We start from the raw sequence: 25,467 nt of genomic DNA, 5'->3' as shown, positions 1-25,467 counted from the left end.
TAGGCAAAAGGTTGAAATGTTCTCTTCAGTTATTTTTGGATGTCATAGTTTTCTATATGTACATGTGCACATTGATTTGATTTTTGTTTTTGTTTTTTTGACCTTTGACTGATTGAAACATATTTGCCCCCCCCCCCCAAAAAACCCACCAAAATCAATTTTGAGCAGAGCAGAGCTTATTGTATGAGTGATTATCTGTCGTCATCGTCGCCCGTCGTACGTGTCAATGTTTTACTTTTTTGACTTCTTCTTGAAAAATACAAGCCTGAATGCTTTGATACTTGGTGCATATGTATCTTGGGTAGACATCTCTCAGATTTGTTCATTTCATGATGATATCTTCAATTCTCTAATTTTGGTGAATATTTTTGTAATTTTTAGTAAAAAGTGATATTTACGACTTCTTGTTGAAAACCACAAGTAGTCCAATTGCTTTGATATGACATATATAGGTACTAAATGTGGACCTCTCACAGATTTGTTCATTTTGTAATGATATCTTTAATTCTCTAATTTTGGTGAATATTTTTGTCATTTTTGGTAAAAAGTGATATTTTCGACTTCTTGTTAAAAACCGTAAGTCCAGTTGCTTTGATATTACATATATAGGTACTACATGTGGACCACTTACAGATTTGTTCATTTCATGATGATATCTTCAATTCTCTAATTTTGCTTAATATTTTTGTCATTTTTGGTAAAAAGTGATATTTTCGACTTCTTGTTGAAAACCGCAATTCCGATTGTTTTTATATTACATATATAGGTACTACATGTGGACCTCTTTCAGGTTTGATAATTCTGTGGTGATATCTTCAATTACCTAATTTTTATGATTTTATTTGTCACTTTTGGTGAAAAGTGATATTTTTGAATTCTTGTTGAAAGTCCCATTGCTTTGATACTATACATATTGTTCATTTTCTAATGATATCTTCAGTTCTTTAATTGAAATGTGCATTGCTAACAGCGGAGCTGTCTCAGCCGAGAGGCTGCTTGTTAAACATATCAACTGTTTCTCGGGTGTATCTTCAAATTTCATTCAAACTTGGTTTTGTGTTTACTCATGTCATGCACATTTTTATTTTTGCGATTTGATTCATCTTTCCTGTTTCTCGAGAAGATTCACTTTCATTGATTTTGTAAGTTGACTATATGAAATTTTGTGTTCTCCACATACTAAAATTCTCATTCTCGTGAAAATAAAATGTATTCCCAAGTATCTAAAGAAAAGTATTCGGATGGCTCAAATAGTTGGTACGGAAGGTCATCATGTGCAATTTACTCCTACACGAGTACAAATCTATATTTATGAACAATGGTATTATTTAAATTGTTCTTTCTTTGCAGTATATGAGCGAGAAGATTGGTGGTGCAGAGCACACTAAGCTGGATGAAGACTTTGTTGAAATGGAAAGAGTAAGTATCCATGCACATACTCTTCCTCGGTAGATCTGGTTTTTTATTTTTAAGCGTCAAGGTCAACTTTTCTCATCTTTCACCAAATAATGTGAAATTATGTCCATTTGGGTCTGTCATTATCAAAAATGCTTTAGATAATTTCATAACTAAATGATAATGTATATGAAATAGTGATGACACCTTGTTACACTCTGATGAGGTTATAGCTATGGGCACTTAAGAGTTCATATTGTTGGCGTGTAAAATCATTCATGAGGAGCAGTGTTCCCCACAAGGAGTTTCAACAGGGCGCAGCCTTGTTTTCCAAAATTTGCACCCTGTTTATAGTCAGTGCCCTGTTATATTTCCTGTGTGCCTTGGTCCCAGTCAAAGAATTGTTAACGAAACCATGAGGTGATAACCCCACAGAACAGAAATTTGCAAGTTTTTTAACACGCATCATGTGGAGAACCCTGAGTAGTACGTGTAATGTGCAGGGAAGATAACAAAGTTATGCACTACATGTACATAGGGCATGCACCTACTTGTACAACACTGTTTTATACACTTATCTACAGTGAGGTGACCTGCATCAGAAAACGTATGCGCATACTGTTATTATCACTGCTGGTACTGATCCTCAGTGGTTTTTAGTCTCCGTTCAGACAAAGTCTGAAAACGGGGACTATTAATTTGGGTTCGTTCCATCCGTACGTACGTCCGTCTCGGACACCAACTGATGGATTTCATTCAAATTTTACATGAAGACAATACATAATGTCTTACATAGGCGCGTCAAGTTACTTTATGATCGGAGAAAAAATGGCCGACTGGCGGCCATTTTGGATGTAAAATTTGCTATAATTTCTGATACCTAAATGTGTCCGCAAGCAGTTTTTCGGAGATGACTGGGCCGATTTGGATCAAAGTTGGTATGATGATCATACATATTAGGTTGTAGTTGCACGTTGCACTTGTTTTTCATGATACCCATGCTACTTTATCTTGAATGCCATGAATGTTTCTGTTTAAATTTTGTACAAAGATAGTATACTAAGAGATACAACTACACCATCATTATTTTTGTGATTCAATTCAATATGTAAAAGTGCTAAATCGTCATTTTTACATATCCGGAGCTGTTTCTCAGAGATGACTAGGTCAATTTGGATCAAAGTTGGTATGGTGATCATACATATTAGGTTATATGTGCACGTCATATTTTTTTTGTGATTTGAACAAACACATATACAAGAATTCAGTAAAAACTGATTTTATTCCCCACAAATTTAGATCAAATTGGGAAGATTTCATTGTAAACATTATTTAACATTATTTAACTAGCTGTTATGTTATAGGAACCACACAAGTAATTTTTTTGGCCTTTATTCTGTCATTGCCATATTGTTTCAAATACCAGAACAGCAACATTGCCAACTAAGTTGCTGACTAGTTTGTTGTTATGCGTGTCTCAAGATTGATATATGATTATGAACTGGGCTTTTCAAACCACGTGTATGAGGGTGCCTCATTCGGCTAAATGCACTCACATACACCAGACACACCATCAACTGTGTCCTGACATTTCATACTGTGTCGGTACATGCTTTTGTTTGGATAACTTTGCAGTTTATTATATACAAATTTATACAATTGAATAATATAAATGGAAAGACAATCGCTTTAGGATATTTTATTTATGTTCAATGTGTCCAAGTCCCTCCACTATTAGTTTGACGACTCCTGTTGAGGTTGCTTTGACCTAACTTGTTCTAACCATGTAAGGATCTCAAGGCGCACATAGCAAACCAGTTTGCAACTTAGCTTGCAATGTTGCTGTTTTGATATTCGGAACAATATGGCGATGACAGTAATATTGGAGTTACACACTATGATTTGCTTGTTTATCTTCGGTTAGTTTAGACATTACATTTTACTGTCTGATGCATTTTAATCAAGCATTGACTTGTATATATGAACTGTTGATTGATCACTTTGTAAAAATTGTGTAATTTGTGTGGCCTGGCTGACATGCTTAGCGGATAAATCATGGAAATTTAGCAGTATATATAGTATTTGATATACATGAACAGGTTACGTTGTTGGACTGAAAGCAGAATCAGTATCATACCCAAGTGTGAGGCTACTTCAGATTCAGAATTTACCTCAGTATTTAGTACTAGTTAAATTTTTAAGTTGTATTCTGAGATATTCCTATTGGTTTGTTTAAAGTTTATTAAGGTCAGAAATTATGTTAATTACTGGTGTTTGAAGCTGTAAGTAAACATGATTTGATGAACAAAACTGAGAATTCATTCACATTTGAACTTGTTTCGATTGTCCTGAATTTACTACAGTCAGAATTGAATCCAAATACATTGGAATATTATTAATAAAATCTGTTAACAAATTCATTTCTAACAGGCAATGAAATGTAGAAGCTGAAATGATTGCTAACAACTTGACAATCCGAAAATCATTGAAATTTTTGGTAGATGTATTTTGTGTAAATTCAGACCAATTATTTCTTGTAATACAGTCCCCAGACCTCAATAAAGCTTTAGGTGCAGGATTTCAGAGCGTAACTTTAAAGGTCATTACAGGAAAATACCTTCAGAGTAAAATAGTATCTACATGTATAATTTACTTAGTAGAAAGGTGCAACAAACATCACTTTGAATGCAATACCTACATGTATTTCTAAACATACCACACAACAATTCCACTTCCCATTTTCCTGAGAGGATCCGAAAGGGAAATAAAACCCCATGAAAATCAGTGGAAACAAAATCCAGTGATCATTCCTGATTGTATGCATGTAATTTATGACAATTCATTAAAAACCAATTGCTTGTGTCAACTCAAATTGTGATGTTTAGCAAAATTAATTAAATTCCACCTGAAAAGTTATTGACTGTAAATTCTTTTATATTTTCAGAAAACTGATGCAACAAAAGCAGCAGTTGAAGATGTTATGATTAGAACCACAGAATATTTACAGCCTAACCCAGGTAATGCCAGTACGGTAAAATCTGTATCAGAAGCCGCACCCCTAATAGAAGTCACACCAATTCTATTAGAATAATTGAGAACCAAAAATTCACCATTTCTCATATGTGTAGATGCTCTAATAGAAGCCGCATCCCCTCTGTTGCATTTTACCATTTTAATAGAAGCCGCAGCTTTTAATACAGATTTTACAGTAGGTCTAGAATTGATCTGCCATGGCAATTTTCCAATAATTATACTTGTTTCTTTCAAATCCTGGTCCATCACAAAATTACTGTGGCTGTTACTGTGTTCATTGCTTTTAATTTATTATTTATTATGTGTATTGACGTCCAAAAATGGAAAGTAGGCGCGTTCTTGTGCAAAGAAATCTATGCGTCAGGGTCACACATGTGTCATAGTGCACTTCAAATCAAAACCTACCTTCTCATTTATTGGCAGCGGACAATTCATGCTACTTGTATATTGACCACCTCAACTATAGTGGGCGAGGCAGAACAAACCAGTTCTGGAAATTCTGTGTCAATGCGAGAGATTCTCCAAAATGATCATGATGCTGTGTATCCATGCTGTATTTTCACTCACTTTAAAGATACCGTCACAGGATACATTGTATTATAACTTCCATACTCCACAAACAACGCGACATTCAGTCATACTGTATCATTAATTTCCAAATTATTGCTTTGTAGCTTGTAACTTCGATCCAACTTGTATTTTGCTTCTCTTATATTGACTTCTCAGAGTCAACAGTATAGATGTTGGTAAAATTTCACTAACACAAAAGTTTACTTACACTACCATGAATTATCTTAGTATTTGTTCCTCAAAATTCACTGATTTAGTCCTATATAAAAGTGGAGTGACATTAGCAAATAACATTTGTTATCAGTATGAATTTACCTTCAGATTTTCCCCCAAAATAAGCCAGATAGTTGGTATTGTACTTTGAGAACCAGAAGTGTTCCCTAACTGAATCGTGTATTATTTTCTTTGGAATAGCATCAAGAGCAAAACTTGCTGCAGTGAATACATATTCCAAGATGAGAGGACAAGCTAAAAATACAAGGTACCCCCAACCTGAAAGTGTTCTTGGTGATTCTATGTTGAAATTTGGTAAGGAACTTGGTGATGATTCAAATTTTGGTAAGTTAAATTATTATTATTATCCACACTGTACATCGTCTATATTGCCTTTTCTGTTGTTCTGGACCCAGATTTCAATCTACTGGACAGCTATCTGTTAGTATTGAATTTTTTTAAAACCTGTAATTAACAATTTTTAAAAGGTCAACTGAATATGGAATAAAGTATTCACCACCTTTCACGGTTGTTAACAGGTTATTGTAAAAGTGTTTTTTTTACGCATGGTTACCGTGGTCTATGCATTCACACTGTACTATATAAATTCGATTTAATAACAGTATTCGGGAAAAGTCAAACAATTATCAAAGACCAGGTTTTATAAATAGACTGTCAAATTTGGGGCATTTTTGAGGAATCGGGCACTTAGCTGATTGTGAACATAAATTAGAAATGTCTCAAAATGGAGGGTGGGCGCTTAGTTGAGCATGGGCGCTAAGTCAGACGAGCACAGTAATCAGACAATAATATTTTTCAGATTGGATTAAAAATGACCAAATGAAATACATTTTATATTAATTGAATCTCTGACATTCCTTTACTGTTACCTTATACACCATATCATATACCGAGGTATATTAACATACATTTGTTTCAGTGTGTTGTGGTGTAATAAGGAGCAAGTCTGGATACATACAGTGGCAATGCATGTTTGCTGTGTTGCAAGTTTGAATCTTGTGTTTTGTATTTACATATGTGCCTATAATTTTGATTTCAAATTCTGATTCAAAATGGCCAACTCATTTTATACGTATTTACTATTGAGGCAATTTTTTTGTGACTTGCTTTTGTAGGTCTTGCATTATTGGATTCTGGAGAAGCAATGAAACAGCTGGGAGAAGTCAAAGATTCATTAGATTACAATGTTAAACAAAATTTCCTTGATCCAATGGAACATCTGAAGTCCAAAGAAATAAGAGAAATTCTGGTAAAGCAAAAGCACTTATTGAACGTAAAATAAATTGTCATTTGAATCGTAATTCTCAGAGACTAAGATTAGCTCCGGATCCACTATGTACTACTTTTTACTTTTCTGTGAGTAACCTGGTAGACGTAACAGGGTACCAGGATGTGATGTTTGGGTCGTTCAGCTCTTTGATTGGATTATTTTGTTTCTGAGGTACTTTGGGATAAAATATAGACCTCGTCTTGGTAGACTTATTTTTCATTTTGACCACTAAAGGGCATACTTTACCATTTTTCTTTTTGTCAATGACATTTTGTCTGACGGAACAAAAACAGATTGATTTCAGTTACCCGTAGTACAAATATATGCATTTTATTGTCAAGCATGTTTTTCATTCACTGGAGTCATTCTAACTGTATGTTCACTTTGATTTTCTGATTTGTAGCACCACAGGAAAAAACTTGAATCAAGGCGTTTAGATTTTGATTGCAAGAAAAGGAAGCAGACCAAAGGTAAGTAATTATTTCAAAGCATGATATGACATTTAGATTATATTCCTTCTGGTAAACCTAATCATCTACTTCCTGTTTTACACACTTATAGCATGGTTTTTCTTCTCTGTGCATGTAAGATAACACTCTACAATAATGGGAAAGATAATATTTTGATTGGGTTTTTACTTTCTTTGAAATGCCTGTCTCAATAAACAATTGAGGAATCATTTAATTTTTGGTCTCTGGTAGAATCTGTTTAATTTTTCTCTGATCCCTGGAAGGTGTCATTTTATTAGACATCCTATGGTAAAACTGTCATAATGTATGATTTGTGCCTGTGTTCAGTACTCTAAATTTAACTTTACTGGTAATAGCACAAACAGATGTCGTGATCCAAAGGTTCTCATATTACCTCACTAACATTCATAATGCAACCACAAAACTATCTTCTTTTTAATACTTCAATAAATTAAATCTAAATTTATATCATATTAATTACCCCTAATGTTCTGTATCTAAAAGATAGTCTTAAAAATAATGCATGTTGCCAGTGGGTGTAGAGTTTTTATTATTCTGTTCCTGCCCATTTATGTATTACAATGACATTTTGATTGTAGACATTGAAATTATACTGTCTGTAACTTGATTAGATTTCTCCTGTAACCTGAAACTCAAGTTACTCTATCAATGTTCTAAATTACATTTGTGAGCATCTTAGATATGTTTGAAGAAAATACGCTACAGTTCTACTTTAATAACTAGCTTCTAATTCAATTCATGCTTTACACTAAAATCTCTATGTTATACTTGTTACTAATACTTTTCTAATTCTTTTCTGTTTTTTTTCATGACATTCGTATTTCCCATCCTCACTCTATCTAATTTACAATATGCAGGAACTGCTGGTAAATCACTGTCCTATACTTATTCGTGCTTAAATTCACTGTGTGTATTATACAATAGTTTAACTGAAATTCAAATTTTCACATGATTCATCACCATGCACGGAAAATTTGTGAAATTCTGTGTGGGTAAACATTTTACTAGGTTTTCGCAAAGAATCGCAATGACTTTTTCATGAAATTAAAACACGTCTGTCTTCCAGTGTATGCAGGTTGGCTAAAATTAAAAGAATCGATAACCAACATTTTCACAGTCAGTTTTCAGAAGATAGTGCTATGGCCTATTACATGCCTTCACTTTTAATATACTGTAGAATACTTTATTTTCGCTTGGAATTAATTTTCGCTATTTTCACTGAAGGAATGATTCAGCGAAAATAAAATCCGGCGAATATACATTTTTTCCTATATTTTACATACAACTCGTCAAAAATCAGTGAAAATAAATTTCCATACAAAAAAACCAAAAAGTCTTTTCAACTAAAATAAATTATTTTACAGTATGCAAATTTAATAGAATAGAAATATCAAGTGTGTTTTGCCAGTGATTTAAGCTTCTACTAATCATTTCTGCACAGTGAACAGTTCATGATGGTAGACATGTCGTTTACTGTTACGTATATTATTGTTTGAAAGTAGGAGATGCATGTAATAACCATAATACAGCCTAAATATAGACAATGAAGACATACAGGGAGAACATGTGCACTTCAAAAAATGATATTTAATCTCCTATGCTTGTGCACAAACATCCTAGCAGTTATTGTTTTTTTACCAAAATATTACTCAAAACGTTTTTATTATAAAAACTGTAGCTGAAAAATTGCTACAGGAAAAAGACCACACACTTGTTTGCCATTTGGGAAATCTCAACAATTATTTTGAGGCAAAGATTTCACTGTTGTTTTTTAGACAGAGTGGATGGGTACTGATTAAATAAATGAGTAAACAGATACCGCATTGATTAGACAATTAATAAAAATGCTCCAGCAATTTATACCATTTTTATCCAATCTTATTCCTACCACCAGCCTCTGATGGTACTGGTAGGTAGTACATATCAAAATTTTTATCATTTTTTTCTCTTTTATAACATGGTGATTAAGTACTTTGGGTTGCTTGGCAAGTTTCCAACTTTATTCAATAATTATTTAATTTAATAATTGCATTTTTTCCAATTCAAATTTGTTTCATCTTTTAAAATGAAACTGCTGATTTTTAGTTTGTTTCCAGTCTTGCATCCTTTTTTGTATTTATAAAAAAGAAAAAGGAAAAAAAAAGAAACATTCTGAGGTGCATGGATAGGAACATGCAACTTGAGTGGAAATATGGTACCAATTTGAGTTTGAGATCAAGCTAATTTGCATATTCATGAGCATACCTGAGGCTTTGTGTGATATCATCACATATCAGTTACATAGTTCTAGCACTCAGCACCTCTTGTTGATACATCACTGACTATAATTCAAATCACCCAGTATCTTCCTTTCTGGGCATCAATATCTGTATAGTCAGCCATGTGTTGCATAACTAGTGCTGTACATTGCAGGTGTTATAAAGTATGGTCAGAAAGTAACCCAGTTTGCAAAGATAGACATTTTGGTTTGATTATTTTCGTATGTCCTTCAATGTTTAAATGTAAAATAATACAAGCTGCCATCCATTGTAGCTATTTTAATTTCTCATCATTCATACAATGGATAAAATAATCCACCGAGTGATGCCGAGATTGCAATAAGGTGATGAATATACTTGAAATCACCATGTGCTTCTTGAATACAGCCATGGTGACATCCAGTTTTTTGGAACACACTTATCAGTCAGCAATCTTTGTCGATTCTTTTTGATGGTGTTCTGAACATAATCAGGACAAAAGTTGCTATTGATTTGAGGGGCTCACAATCAATTTATTGATTTGAGGGGCTCACAATCAATTTATTGATTTGAGGGGCTCACAATCAATTTATTGATTTGAGGGGCTCACAATCAATTTATTGATTTGAGGGGCTCACAATCAAATACATGGTTTCTAACATTGATTTGTAATTTCTGTATCGGCTTGCTTGATTGTCTTTTTGCAATTCAGCCTTCCCTCTCAAGTTCTGTGTACCAAATTAAAGCAAGCAGCAAGCAGCAAACAGCAATATATGAATTACATCTTTTAATACACAGACCTATAAATGCACTTGACTTTATGATACTGGTGGTAACTGGAGCTAGTTACCCCTTGGTTCTGTATATATTTCATATTTGCTCTATTAGTTACGCATAGACATGATAGAGGTGTGTCTATAAAATAAATGCAATTTTTATCTTATCAGCACTTTTAGTTGAGATACGCTTCTAATAGAACAAATACAATATATCAAGATATCTGAATTGTTTGTACCATATTTTCTTTATTGAAAGCACATTCAAGGCATATTTTAATGATCTACCATTATTTGCAGTTTTGGGTTTATGTAGATGCGCTTCCAATAGAGCAAATACGGTACTACTCGGCGAGTTATTTTATATCCCTTTTGTAAAACTTTCTGACCATCTTTTATAGCAAGCGTTGGTTCATACACTCACTGGAATGCTATATCAATAATTTTCCAATACCATAATTGCTATTTCATATATTGACATCTTATACTGTGTGTATTATGCCTCATATTCATCAATTTTAATGCAAGTGTTATTGTGTGTCTACAACCCCCCCCCCCCCCATAACTGAATTTCAGTTCATTGATTGAATGCCATCCTAGCATCCAATTTTTCCCCAGATGCTGATTTTAGCAGAATTGGTTCAAAAACAATACATAATGGTTTACATAATTATGTTTACTATAATTGGCTCAAATAATATACATATACACTTTGTGGTCCAAGCCAGTATTACCAACTGGCTGAAATAGTGTATGTATATATGTCATTTTAAGATCTCGGCCAGTATGACCAACTGGCTGAAATGATAAATTTCTTCCCATCTAATCAATTCACAATTCCTAACTGGTTTATAAATGGTTGAAACATTTAGACATTTTGATATGAATCTAATAGAATTTTTGGCACTTCCTGTTTAATTGATAATCAATAGACAAGCGTTTATTGAAGTGGAACCATGAATGTGATAGTGTCACAAAGAATGAAAAGATTGTGGCCATTCTTTTCTCCTGGTTAAAAAAATGATTGGAGCAGCATGGGATATAAAAATTGCCCACGTCAGTTTGCATTACCCGTGTGTATTCATAGAGTTCAGTTTTAACTGTAGATACAATGCTCACTAATTTATGATCACCTTGGCGGCACATTCTCATTTTCAGAAAAGGTGTAGATGAATAAAATCACCTAAATAACACAACTGTAGTACCAATTGTTGCTTTCTGCTTGGATACCACATACCACCATTTTGCCATTTAATGTACACGCTTTACACTGATATTAACTTTGTTTCTGTGTTCTTTTTTTTCTTTCTCCATGACAATTGTCCACTTTATTTCCTACATTTAGCTGCAGGTAAATTAATTTACAACAAGACAGACCATCTGTAAGCCTCAAATAATTACAGAGTGTTCTGATGGAAAATTGGAATTATCATTTAATAAAATTGATAACGCATAATACAACAGACTTGTCAAAAGTTTAAAGAAGGCTGAACAAATATTTTTTAACTGCTCTCAGTACATAAAATCACAACAACAAACATGCGTGTATGTATTTGTGACTTGTGTTTGGTCTTGTCGTTGCCTCGCATAATAGTCAACATTCTGTACCAACAATTGTTTTCTTGCCTGTTATTTTTAATAAATCAATGTTGGTGGTGTGATCTGTTGTGTTCAAGTCACAGTGTGAGCCAGATAGAAACCATAAATCTCTGTGCTTGTCTTCATGAAATGAGATTGTGTTATTGCTAAGCAACTTTTCTGAGATTATTAAAAAAAGGGGCATGGGCAATGAACTAATAGTCATAATCCCAATTTGTCTCTTCAGTTTTGTTAATCATTGGAAACTAAATTTGCTCCTTAGTTAAATTGAATTTTGTACTTTATACAAACATAGCCTTTCTGATATATCATAGGGCTTTCAAATTTTAACTATGCATGTAATTGTAGCCTCACATGTACTTTCAAACCACTATACTTCTCAAAATATGAATTACAAATATCAGTGGATTATTAAAAAGGCACAATAATCTCATCTTTTGATTTCAATTTTATCAAGTATATTATTGTTTCATTGAATTCTACTACCTGAATACAAGAATTCAGTCATGATAGTACATGGTACAGTGTTTTGACTATTATGGAAACAGTAATATATTTTGTTCTGTAGCTCAACATCAATTAATTTTAAACTCTCATCACACCCCATAGCTTGCAAGGTTCCACCATGTCACTATATGTTAGATGCTAGTGTCGTGTATATGTCGGTTACAGCTGTTTTAGCATAGGGTGTAATGGAATAATTCAACAATAATTATTCTGCCACTCCCAGGCCGACCATGTGTTTATATTAAAGTTAAAATCTCGGAGAACTAGTCTTTAGTGTTGAAAGTTTGTTTTCATGTGTGCTGTTACAGTGTATGTGTGATCTGTACATTGCATGACTCCATGTCTCTAGTGCCAAGTAAGCCTTGTTTGTTTAATATACTGGATTATAATTGATTTCACATCAGAAATCCGCTAATTTATACAATATTATTAAATAAACACCTTCCTTTTTGATCAGTGATGAACCCCATCCCCTCGGCATTTCATGCAGTGATGACTTAATACACTCACTACTCCACTGCATGCGAGATCAAAATATACTGCCCCCGGTATTTATTCTAGACTTGCATACATGTACAGTCTCTTGTTTATTTTTGAGTGTTTTTTTAATAAAATAAAATATGGGAATATATGAATAGTGAAAGCCGGATTTCGCGGTAACCTGGCTTTCGCCATTCACACACTCCCATGTTATTTTATTTTGTTGAAAATACACCAAAAAATAAACAAGAGACTGTATTATGCAAGTCTATTTTTATGCTGAAAACCATGATACTATGGAAGCCACATTCTAACATCAAGCTGTGTCCATGCATCACTTAATTGAGTACCATTATTCCAGGCTTTACTCAGGTAGTAGATTATACTAGTAAAGCATACAGACTACTAATGCATGCATGCATGGCTTTAATACATACACGTGTCTATCTGTCTTCTGTTGTCTCATTCATTGATGACTTGCATGCTACGTGTGTATACAGGATCCAATGTTTCCGAAGATGAGATCAGGCAAGCTGCTGAAAAGTTTGAAGAATCAAAAGAATTAGCCGAGAGTGGTATGCAAAATCTCCTGGAAAGTGATGTAAGTTGATTGATCTCAATTTCTGATTATACATTGTGTAGTACAATGCAAGTGTTAAATATACTGATTGCAGGGATTTATTTAAACAGGGGTGCCACGGCCATGCACCCCCTTACCCTGGGGAGCAGATCCTCTAGCAACCATTAAATTCTGATTGACCAGGGATCACATTTGGCCAGAGTCTTCAAGTATGACCTGTCTGATAGTAATTTTGGTCCCAAGGAAGCCATAGAATGCTCTATTTTAACTTAGAATTATCAAAAACTCCACACCCTGGTAGGGAGAACCCTATCTCTCTCTCACTCTTACAGTTTTTTTTCTAGAAAAAAACACTGACTGATTGTCATAGTATAACTAATCGTGACATGCATTATGTGTGATTTTTTAATTATCCAACACAACATCAGGGTTAAAAATTCACTAAAGTCATAAAAACAATTGCCTTAATGTCCTACCTCACCTCATTGGTGCGCTTAAAACAATTGCCTTGATGTCCTACCTCACCTCATTGGTGCGCTTAAAACAATTGCCTTGATGTCCTACCTCACCTCATTGGTGTGCTTAAAACAATTGCCTTGATGTCCTACCTCACCTCATTGGTGTGCTTAAAACAATTGCCTTGATGTCCTACCTCACCTCATTGGTGTGCTTAAAACAATTGCCTTGATGTCCTACCTCACCTCATTGGTGTGCTTAAAACAATTGCCTTGATGTCCTACCTCACCTCATTGGTGCGCTTAAAACAATTGCCTTGATGCCCTACCTCAACTCATTGGTGTGCTTAAAACAATTGCCTTGATGCCCTACCTCACCTCATTGGTGCGCTTAAAACAATTGCCTTGATGTCCTACCTCACCTCATTGGTGCGCTTAAAACAATTGCCTTGATGCCCTACCTCACCTCATTGGTGCGCTTAAAACAATTGCCTTGATGTCCTACCTCACCTCATTGGTGCGCTTAAAACAATTGCCTTGATGTCCTACCTCACCTCATTGGTGCGCTTAAAACAATTGCCTTGATGCCCTACCTCACCTCATTGGTGCGCTTAAAACAATTGCCTTGATGTCCTACCTTACCTCATTGGTGCGCTTATAACAATTGCCTTGATGTCCTACCTCACCTCATTGGTGCGCTTAAAACAATTGCCTTGATGCCCTACCTCACCTCATTGGTGCGCTTAAAACAATTGCCTTGATGTCCTACCTCACCTCATTGGTGCGCTTAAAACAATTGCCTTGATGCCCTACCTCACCTCATTGGTGCGCTTATAACAATTGCCTTGATGTCCTACCTCACCTCATTGGTGCGCTTAAAACAATTGCCTTGATGTCCTACCTCACCTCATTGGTGCGCTTAAAACAATTGCCTTGATGTCCTACCTCACCTCATTGGTGCGCTTAAAACAATTGCCTTGATGTCCTACCTCACCTCATTGGTGCGCTTAAAACAATTGCCTTGATGTCCTACCTCACCTCATTGGTGTGCTTAAAACAATTGCCTTGATGTCCTACCTCACCTCATTGGTACGCTTAAAACAATTGCCTTGATGTCCTACCTCACCTCATTGGTGCGCTTAAAACAATTGCCTTGATGTCCTACCTCACCTCATTGGTGCGCTTAAAACAATTGCCTTGATGTCCTACCTCACCTCATTGGTGTGCTTAAAACAATTGCCTTGATGTCCTACCTCACCTCATTGGTGCGCTTAAAACAATTGCCTTGATGCCCTACCTCACCTCATTGGTGCGCTTAAAACAATTGCCTTGATGCCCTACCTCACCTCATTGGTGCGCTTAAAACAATTGCCTTGATGTCCTACCTCACCTCATTGGTGTGCTTAAAACAATTGCCTTGATGCCCTACCTCACCTCATTGGTGCGCTTAAAACAATTGCCTTGATGCCCTACCTCACCTCATTGGTGTGCTTAAAACAATTGCCTTGATGTCCTACCTCACCTCATTGGTGCGCTTATAACAATTGCCTTGATGCCCTACCTCACCTCATTGGTGCGCTTAAAACAATTGCCTTGATGTCCTACCTCACCTCATTGGTGCGCTTAAAACAATTGCCTTGATGTCCTACCTCACCTCATTGGTGCGCTTAAAACAATTGCCTTGATGTCCTACCTCACCTCATTGGTGCGCTTAAAACAATTGCCTTGATGTCCTACCTCACCTCATTGGTGCGCTTAAAACAATTGCCTTGATGTCCTACCTCACCTCATTGGTGCGCTTAAAACAATTGCCTTGATGTCCTACCTCACCTCATTGGTGTGCTTAAAACAATTGCCTTGATGTCCTACCTCACCTCATTGGTGCGCTTAAAACAATTGCCTTGATGTCCTACCTCACCTCATTGGTGCGCTTAAAACAATTGCCTTGATGTCCTACCTCACCTCATTGGTGCGCTTAAAACAATTGCCTTGATGTCCTACCTCACCTCATTGGTGTGCTTAAAACAATTGCCTTGATGCCCTACCTCACCTCATTGGTGCGCTTATAACAATTGCCTTGATGCCCTACCTCACCTCATTGGTGCGCTTAAAACAATTGCCTTGATGTCCTACCTCACCTCATTGGTGCGCTTAAAACAATTGCCTTGATGTCCTACCTCACCTCATTGGTGCGCTTAAAACAATTGCCTTGATGTCCTACCTCAGCTCATTGGTGCGCTTAAAACAATTGCCTTGATGTCCTACCTCACCTCATTGGTACGCTTAAAACAATTGCCTTGATGTCCTACCTCACCTCATTGGTGTGCTTAAAACAATTGCCTTGATGTCCTACCTCACCTCATTGGTGCGCTTAAAACAATTGCCTTGATGTCCTACCTCACCTCATTGGTGCGCTTAAAACAATTGCCTTGATGTCCTACCTCACCTCATTGGTGCGCTTAAAACAATTGCCTTGATGTCCTACCTCACCTCATTGGTGTGCTTAAAACAATTGCCTTGATGCCCTACCTCACCTCATTGATGTGCTTAAAACAATTGCCTTGATGTCCTACCTCACCTCATTGGTGCGCTTAAAACAATTGCCTTGATGTCCTACCTCACCTCATTGGTGCGCTTAAAACAATTGCCTTGATGCCCTACCTCACCTCATTGGTGCGCTTAAAACAATTGCCTTGATGTCCTACCTCACCTCATTGGTGCGCTTAAAACAATTGCCTTGATGTCCTACCTCACCTCATTGGTGCGCTTAAAACAATTGCCTTGATGTCCTACCTCACCTCATTGGTGCGCTTAAATTTAAATGAAACCATTTTGTCTGGAAAATCGAGCCCCTCACAATTCAGTTCAGCCCTGACATATAATATATTTTGATCATAGGAAGTATTATTGAAATGTTAAAACATTCCATTTCTGTGTATGTTAAAGGAATATTGTTTATAGAAATTCTGAACAGTAGGAAAAAACGAAACCACAATGTGAGACGCAAATAAATTTAGAGATAACCAAAAAAAACTATGTCTGAGAAAATAATTCATGATTATTTGTAGCAGTAGGCATTTCACTGGCGTTCAAAAGATATGGCTGGAGTCATAGAGACACTCACAAAATTAGGCCTTATGCATTCCTTGTTTCTCGAGTTTTTATAAGGCATTTTTTTTTGAGGAAGGCGGAAAAAAAATATAATTAATTCTTTTTTTCCATTAGATTTGTGTGATTTTCAGAGAATTGTAAGTGAGATCATGGATCGGAGAGAAGAAATGAAATAAAATTTTATTTTATGTATAACCTTGTTTCTCATCTGCGCGAGACTTTGATCATGATACTCCCACGAAAATGCAACTTGGATTTGTTATGCAGCGGGCGGGAAAAAAATGAAGATAAAAATAAATTATGAGAATTTACGCTGAAATAAAATTTTATTTTTATTTCATTTTCAGCTCCTGTTCATTTGGCAGGTTCGCGAAACAAGGGATAATAAAAGTCTGAAAATTTAATGATTCACACAATATCAACCATGCTGCGATTAGATATAAAGCTTAGTAGCTTGGCTACTCGAGTAGGTTGTCAAGTCACTTCATGGTGTCATTATTTTCTGTATTCTCAGGTAGAACAAGTTAGTCAGTTATTAGCTTTGACTGAAGCACAAGTAGAGTACCATGAACAATCATTAACAATATTAAAGGAACTTGCTGTTCAACTTCAAGACAGGTACGTATATAATATTGTATTGGCTCTATAGATTGTCTAAATGTTTTTGTTTTACTTGGTATTTTTAGTCTAGTATCATTTCATTCAGTCTTGTTTGTAGCTTGTTATAACCATTGTTTTGTATTATTAATAAAAAAGGTTCTTTGTTTCTATACTGTGATTGCAAGAATTAATGGAAGGCAATATTGCAGTATGGGACTCTGTTTTGCTAAAAAAAATAGCTACGTTACACAAAGTATTGCTACAAGAAGCAATGGCTACATTGTGATCAATATCACTACATGTATATTGCTTTTCAAAATCTTCTTGTAATAACCTAAAAGGTCATTGAATTGCTATCCAGCATCTTTGATAAGCCTCCATTACCTGCAACTTGAAGAGAGATCACTTTTAATAATTATCTGTTCTATTCTCAGAGTAAATGATGCGAATAGTCGTCCAAAGACTGAACGCAAACCTAAAAAAGTTACAGAAGGTATTTATGATAATTTTGATAGTGCTGATAGTGGATATATAACATCTCCTTCACCTGGTAAGTACTTCTGTATTAATGGCAATGGGCAAACATTTTGTGCAATATTAGTCCCTAATCAAACTTATGGACTCACATCAGTTCATTCATCTGATTAGACTATTTTTCGAGATGTGCTTGGGCTGATTACGAGCAGCTATTTATTTTGACGTTATGAGAATCACTTAACTGGCATGTAAAAATCTCATAAAACATCCTGACATGGACACTAATCATTGCCTTCACAGACTCACTCATTAGTAGTTCTAGAAATGTAGGTCTGTGATTTTTTGTGTCGTAATTCCCATGACTTCATATCATCAATCCCTGGTATAGATTAGACTAAGCTGCTTAAATAAACATCTATGTTTGGTTATTGCAACATGAAGTATATGGCCCAAAATTTGAAAACGAACATTACATTTCAGGTACAGGTGCAGTGAAATCGGCATGTGCCAAGGCCTTGTACGACTTTGATCCTGAAAACGAAGGCGAGCTTGGATTTGAAGAAGGAGATATGATCACCCTTACCAATAGAATAGATGAGAATTGGCTTGAAGGAACTGTACGAGGAAAAAGTGGTTATTTTCCAACCAATTATGTGGAGATTGTTGTAGATTTGTAATTATGTATATATAGACTGATTTACTTCACTGCCATTCCATCAAAACTTACAGTAACTGACATCATTGGTAGTAATATTAGAGAATTTCCACCCCTCTCCCTCCCCAGTATGGCGTATTAGCTATTATGGTATTCTCAGGGGCAGAGTTATGTCACAGTACTGACTCTGCATGAGTAGCTGTGGAGCGCTGGCCAAAGAGCTGGTGAAAAGCACAAACTCAACGTTTGATATAAATTAATATATGTTGCACAAAGCAAAGTTCAGATTTCTGAGAGTTTTCGGCCTTTGTTTTCAGATTGATGGTTGCCAGGTGGTGAAAATGCCTGGATATTTGCCCCCGAGAATACTGTCAGAGATGAATAAAGGATTGATACAATAACAGGCGTCAAAGAACTCTGCAAGTTTTGGAGCACATTTAGTTCCATTCATTGTTTGTATTCCTGGTAGATGCTACTCGACCCAGAGAGTGAAATGTATGATTCTGTGCTGGGGTCAATGATTACTATTCATGTTTTTTAACACGCTTTGTATACCCATGAGTTTTGTTGAAATGGTAGTATTCCTAGTTCATGCATGCCTCAGAATTTATAATAATAATAATCGCACGTAGACTCTATCAAAAGCAACAGTGGAATTATTTGCAACAATAATCCTATTGTTACTATTTCCTGTTTAATTTCAACCTCTGTGAAGATAAGTTTGACTTACATTGACTATAAATAAGACTTGTAAGCATAAATATGTGTATTAGAGAAATTAGAACATTAGGCACAATCAAGCCACATGTATGTGGAGCCGAGTGTGTTCAATAGAAGTTAGAAAGTGGTGGTGATGGGTTTGTATTGTTTTATTAAAATTAACACCGATAAATTCCTTTCTAATTGTGTCAGATGTAGTAAGATGGCAAGTAAATGACGGCTGACAACATAGTTTGTTTCCGAGTTTGGGCGAAAAGTGAATTTAGGCAGGAGAAAACCAAAAGAATCAACATAACAGACGTATTTTTTGCACAATTGAGTCTTGGGGAACAAGATTGAACTTTATTCAGAAAACGGAAAGCCTTTTCTAAACTCAGTCCCCATGTGCTCTAAACTAATTTAAGCTAGTGGAGTATGGTGTTTTCATTGTCTGTATACACGACTGCCTACAAATCAGAACCAAAGTTGTCAGCAAAATTATTTCCTGTCCTTACAATCAGTATAGTAATATCTGTAACATAGCTTATTATTATTTCATGTCTAATCAAATTAATATATAATTGTATTTTCATAATTCTACAATTTTATAAGTTGATTTCCTAATACAATTACACATAGGTCAGACTCACAGCAATATGTCTTTGTTTTGAAATGACAGAATGGTGAGTTGCATGTTTTAAATCAAGTCTATATAGAGTATATTTTGTTAGAATAGAAAAAAACAAAATTTTATTTTATCAGTTTGGGATAACAAGAGAAGATTTTGGCATTTTCTTCCATTCTACATGTTTTTCCCCCAACTTTTATGATCTTAAATGTTTTATACTTGATATATTGTTATCAATTGATTAAGTCTTTAATGTTTTTGCTTTGTATCTGGGATGTGTAATTATAGTTAATCCTGTGCTTTAAACTGAGATGCTTTTTCAGGACTCAAAAAGCTCAGGCCTTCAAATATGAACTGATGTTTTAGTACAAGAAAAAAGGTGCAATTCTATTACCCTATCTTCAATCATGTGTACATTAACATGTGGTAAGACGCGTATTTTGCAGTAAATTTACAGACTATCACGCCATTTAATTAATTTACAAATCGTACGGTTTATGAAAAAATATGGTTTCATATTACATTGTGTAAAGATTCCTTACTTTGTCTGTCACTCCCTACTGTTTAGCTCTTGTTTCTTTCTGCATACATGGGGGTGATACTAGTTTTGTCTTATCCCATAGTGTGAATACTACTTGTACTATATTCAATTAATCTTCTTCAAGTATTTTTGCTTCTGCTTCATACTTCATGTAACATTCTCCTTATTTTGAGATGCAACTATCATGATCCTAACACTTACCGGGTATTTTTTTCTTGTACTGCCTTCTAACAATTTACTAAATGTTTTGGCGACACACTTGTACAATAATTATATTCTCTTTTTTTTCATTCTGACAAGTTTTTCACATTCTAAATTTCTTTATTATAAATGATGATAAAATATATGTTAAATTTGATGTGATTTGTTTTATATTTCATAAATAAGGGTATTTTTGTATTATATTGTTTTGTAAATTGTATGGGTCCTTTATTTTGATAATCGTCCACTACATTTTAAAATTTACCTCTTATATTCCTGCGCAACTGAATTTTTGGGTTGTCTATATATCATGATGTTTGATATCTACTAGATTACTTTCCATCAAGTGTACTTGGCATAATATTAATAATTGAGTGTGTTTAGCCGGACAGACTCTTGAAAAAAATGGCTTCATCCAACCAGTATTAATCGTGTAGTGTGTGTTCGAAACTATATGGCAGTGATACTAAATATACAGAAATGTGTCCCAGATATTAAAATAACATATTGGCCACAGTATATCATAAACTAGCTCCATCACAGTATTTGATATTAATATGTATGTATGTATGCTTGTTGTCAAATGATATCACAGTGCACCAACCTTCATTCTGACTCAATTCTGTGTTTTGCGATTAATTTGAGCAAACATGATGTGATGAGTGTGGTTAGTTTAAATCAACTAGCATAATCAATCTCTGCTTTCTAAGACCTCTACAATAAACGCCGAGGCACAATACCGTAGTTAGTTTATCTTGTTAGCCATGTAAGTGTAACAAGCAGTGGTCCAGCTTTATCAAAGCCTATACTCCTGTGTTGAAATCACTATCAAGTCATGTTAACTCTGATTGCTACTGTTTACGAAAGTAATCTAGATTCTAGACTCAAACAATCAATGCATGTATCTTGAAATTTGTGGTTACAGAGATTGAAGTATGTAGAAAGATACTACTTTTCTGGATTTAAAACTAATCCTCATAATGTATGACAACAGTTCTTGTTTTACCAGGCCTCAGTTGAGGTAAGCTCATGTGATGACCACTGGTGGCAAATAACCTTCAATGGTATTTCATTTTGATGGTGAAAAACGTTTGAGTCTTGGAAAAATTCTGAAAACAAGCAGTTGTGTTGACTTTCATGCAATTTCATCATGTATGCTCTTAGATTGTGAAAATAACGGTTTACAGTAAGTTTAGATGTAGTTATACTACATAGCTTTAGGTGTTGGTTATACCAAATAGTCAGGTACCAGTGCAGTTTATAAGAATTATTGATGATGGTTAAAAGGATAATCTAAAGTATAAACTACCAATGTTTAAATGGAAAGTAAAATGCAAGACTTTTTCATCCATCCCCACAGAATTCAAATGTTGAACACTTGTAATTTTGGATGTTATGATTTGATTATATATTATAGTAATATATAATTCTGGTTGGACATTGAAATGACTCTTCAATAAATAAAAAAAAATGTATGTTCTTATTTTGAAGCTCAAAGTGCAAATGTATGGGGAAAGGGACAGGATTCCTTTTTTTTTTCCTTTAGAGATAGTTTGTACATAATACAATAAATAAAGCCCTTTGATGTGAAATTTTTGTCAAATGTCTTTTTAGCTCCGCTGTCGACTTTGTTGAGCAGAGCTTATCATATGAGTGATTGTCCGTCGTCGTCCGTGTCAATGTTTTACTTTTTCGACTTCTTCTTGAAAACCGTGTTGAAAACTACAAGCCTGAATGCTTTGATACTTGGTGTATTTGTACCTTGGGTAGACCTCTCTCAGATTTGTTCATTTCATGATCATATCTTCAATTCTCTAATTTTGGTGAATATTTTTGTCATTTTTGGTAAAAAGTGATATTTTCAACTTCTTGTTAAAAACCGCAAGTCCAATTGCTTTGATATTACATATATAGTACTACATGTGGACCTCTCTCAGATTTGTTCATTTTGTAATGATGTCTTCAATTCTCTGATTTGGGTGAATATTTTTAGTAAAAAGTGATATTTTCAACTTCTTGTTAAAAACCGCAAGTCCAATTGCTTTGATATTACATATATAAGTACTACATGTGGACCTCTCTCAGATTTGTTCATTTTGTAATGATGTCTTCAATTCTCTGATTTGGGTAAATATTTTTGTAATTTTTAGTAAAAAGTGATATTTTCAACTTCTTGTTAAAAACCGCAAGTCCAATTGCTTTGATATTACATATATAAGTACTACATGTGGACCTCACTCAGATTTGTTCATTTTGTAATGATATCTTTAATTATCTAATTTTGGTGAATATTTTTGTCATTTTTGGTAAAAAGTGATATTCTTGTTAAAAATCACAATCATTTATGGTGAAAAATGATATTTTTGAATTCTTGTTGAAAACAGCAAGTCCCATTGCATTGATACTATGCATATTGTTCATTTTCTAATGATATCTTCTGTTCTTTAATTGAAATGTGCATTGATAACAGCGGAGCTATCTCAGCCGAGAGGCTTCCTGTTTTAGATACAAATCCCTCATCTCTGATATGTCAGCAAGACTAAATAGTTATTACGCCCTCAACGATTGATTCACTCAAATGCATACTATTGGTTTGCAGCGAGTGAATTGGTCGGCAATAACTGTCACCAACCATGTCAGGCTAGGCTGCACCCGATCTGATTTTGAGAGTTTTGACTATTGTTTATGGTGTCACATGTACCTAATTTGAATCTGAGCATTGTATTTGAATGCCGAGCTATTTCATAAGTGCAACCAGGTTTATTTTTTGGTCATAGTGATATTAAACAATCTATCAACAAAGTCCAAGAAAGCTCAATATAAAATTAAGCACACCCCTCACGCTACAGTTCTCGTGTGAAGGTCTCCTGTGACCACAAAGCCTACCAGCGTTTTTATCTGAAACGCGATGTATGAGGGCGTACTCCAATTACGTCAGCTGTTAGATTTGTGTGTGTGTGGCTTTGTTTACTGACAAGTACTGGTGACCTGTGGATCTGGGCAACTCTTGATTGGACACTTCCAAACTGGCTGCATTTCCAAGAATATTGAATGCAAAAGACTGACAAATCTGTGTGTGGATTTCTTTACATTCATTTTGCAGGAGTTTGAGCTGGCCAACATGTTTTTTACTGTCCAGAATTCTTTCTATTACATGCACAGGGTTTCAACAAATTAAAACAAATATTTTGATCTTTGTAACCCTTTTTCTTGACATATTTGTCCAAGGAGTTCTACTGGTAATTGGTGGTATGAGGAAGAATGAAGAATGTGCTTTTATAGACTGCCCTCTATGTTTGAAGTTTTATTTCTTTCCTTTAATGAGGGCGCTATGTCTTTACTCATATTTTAGTGAACTGAATAAGAATTGTTACCTAATGAATATATGAATGCAGTGTACAAATAAAAGCTTGAGTAACGAGGAGTCGTTTACAATAAAAATGTTACATATTGTGATAATGTAAATACTACCATCATGATCCCCTTTTTGCAGAAACAAATACTTTTTGAAATCATAATCACACGCCTTTGATGCCACATGGATATCCCTTAACCTGCCACATGTACATGTACGTCTTGGTTATGTGAAATATTTATTTTAGCTGGAATTAATTTTCGCTGAAAAGACTTTTTCGATGTTTTGTATGGAATTTATTTTCACGGATTTTTGACAAGTTGAATGTAAAATATAGGAAAAATGTATATTCGCTGGATTTTATTTTCACTGAATCATTCCTTCAGCGAAAATTAATTGCAAGCGAAAATAAAGTATTTTACAGTATGTGAAATATTTATTGACACCACTGAATATCAGTACAGCAGTATAATCTCTAAACCACAAAAAAAAAAGTCTCTAAACAACTCTGAGACACGTACAGTGTAGGGGGTGCAAATGACTTCTGGATTATTGCGATAATTTCATTAAGAAGTATGCTCAAAATACTATACTTGCATTACATTTAGTAAATTCCGTTACACTTTCATTCATTCAATATGGTCTCCATTTTTCAGATGATTATTTGTGATTCCAAAGAAGAAGTGGACTTATAAATATTTGAGTTAAAGCGAGAGGGTCGTCACTCGCGCACACGTGGGAATTGAGTCCCAAGCGACGATATCAACATGCGCTAAAAACGCAAGGGCTCATGGGTATATGCTTGTTTGTAAACAATGACACGCTATGGCCGTCTGACGCATGCGCATGTGACGACTCCCCCGCCCTAAGAAGTATGCTCAAAATACAATACTCGCATTCCGTTTACTTTATTCATTCAATATGGTCTCCAATTTTCAGATGATAGTTTGTTTGTGATTCCATAGAAAATAAAAAAGAAGAAAACTCATAAATATTTGTGTTAATTGAGCTTGAATACCTGTTGAACTGCTGGCTAGACTGACTAACTTTTTGCTAGTCCCTATTTGACTCATTAATCACTTCATCGTAACATTGTAGACAGTATTTCTTCTCTATACTGTCAAACCGAGAGAAAAGCTATTATATGTCCTATAACCAATTGTGATTCTAAACATTTCCATTTGTTATCAAGAGAGGGCTCACTTCAATTTGTATACCAGTGAATGTTGAGCATTATATTTGGTTCTGGTTGAGGAATTGACCATTATGAACTCTGGATGGAGGAGATTATACAAAATCTATGAACATTAATTTCCGTTTCAGAGCTAGGTTTTTTTCAGGATGATTTTGCTCTAAAATTATATTTTTTTTACAGGCTGCAATAAAATGTGCGTCATATTTTCTCTATGATGTTTCTTTTAATACTCTCTGTGCCATATTTGTTTTTTCAAAATCCCAGAGTTTCTAATGGTCAATCCCTAAGTATGAATCTTCTTTCATCATTAACCGAGCAGCACTGAAGTAAAAATCAGCAGTCTCCTTCAGGGGGAAAATATTTTTTTGTCACATTCTT

The 25,467-nt window shown here is 34.9% G+C and overlaps 1 protein-coding gene across 3 annotated transcripts in view; it reads left to right on the top strand.

Moving 5' to 3' along the window:
• The window catches only part of LOC102805294 (endophilin-A2-like), a 43,735-nt gene extending 21,604 nt beyond the window's left edge, over positions 1 to 22,131 (top strand). For 2 of the 3 annotated variants that reach the window (XM_085507090.1, XM_085507089.1), the window contains 9 exons: positions 1,351 to 1,419; positions 4,340 to 4,412; positions 5,413 to 5,556; positions 6,348 to 6,481; positions 6,906 to 6,972; positions 13,093 to 13,193; positions 17,253 to 17,356; positions 17,773 to 17,888; positions 18,296 to 22,131. In XM_085507090.1, the coding sequence (XP_085363216.1) occupies positions 1,351 to 1,419; positions 4,340 to 4,412; positions 5,413 to 5,556; positions 6,348 to 6,481; positions 6,906 to 6,972; positions 13,093 to 13,193; positions 17,253 to 17,356; positions 17,773 to 17,888; positions 18,296 to 18,492 (1,005 nt within the window). In that variant the 3' untranslated portion in view covers positions 18,493 to 22,131. The remainder of the gene's footprint in view (positions 1 to 1,350; positions 1,420 to 4,339; positions 4,413 to 5,412; positions 5,557 to 6,347; positions 6,482 to 6,905; positions 6,973 to 13,092; positions 13,194 to 17,252; positions 17,357 to 17,772; positions 17,889 to 18,295) is intronic. The other variant, XM_085507091.1, reaches the window with a different exon arrangement.
• The last annotated feature ends 3,336 nt before the right edge of the window (positions 22,132 to 25,467 follow it).

Source organism: Saccoglossus kowalevskii, chromosome 13, assembly GCF_978046115.1.
Source record: "Saccoglossus kowalevskii chromosome 13, keSacKowa6.1, whole genome shotgun sequence".
NCBI classification, from domain to species: Eukaryota; Metazoa; Hemichordata; class Enteropneusta; family Harrimaniidae; genus Saccoglossus; species Saccoglossus kowalevskii.
The sequence above is the reverse complement of the archived record's forward strand: the minus strand, read 5'-3'. Positions and strand labels throughout refer to the sequence as shown.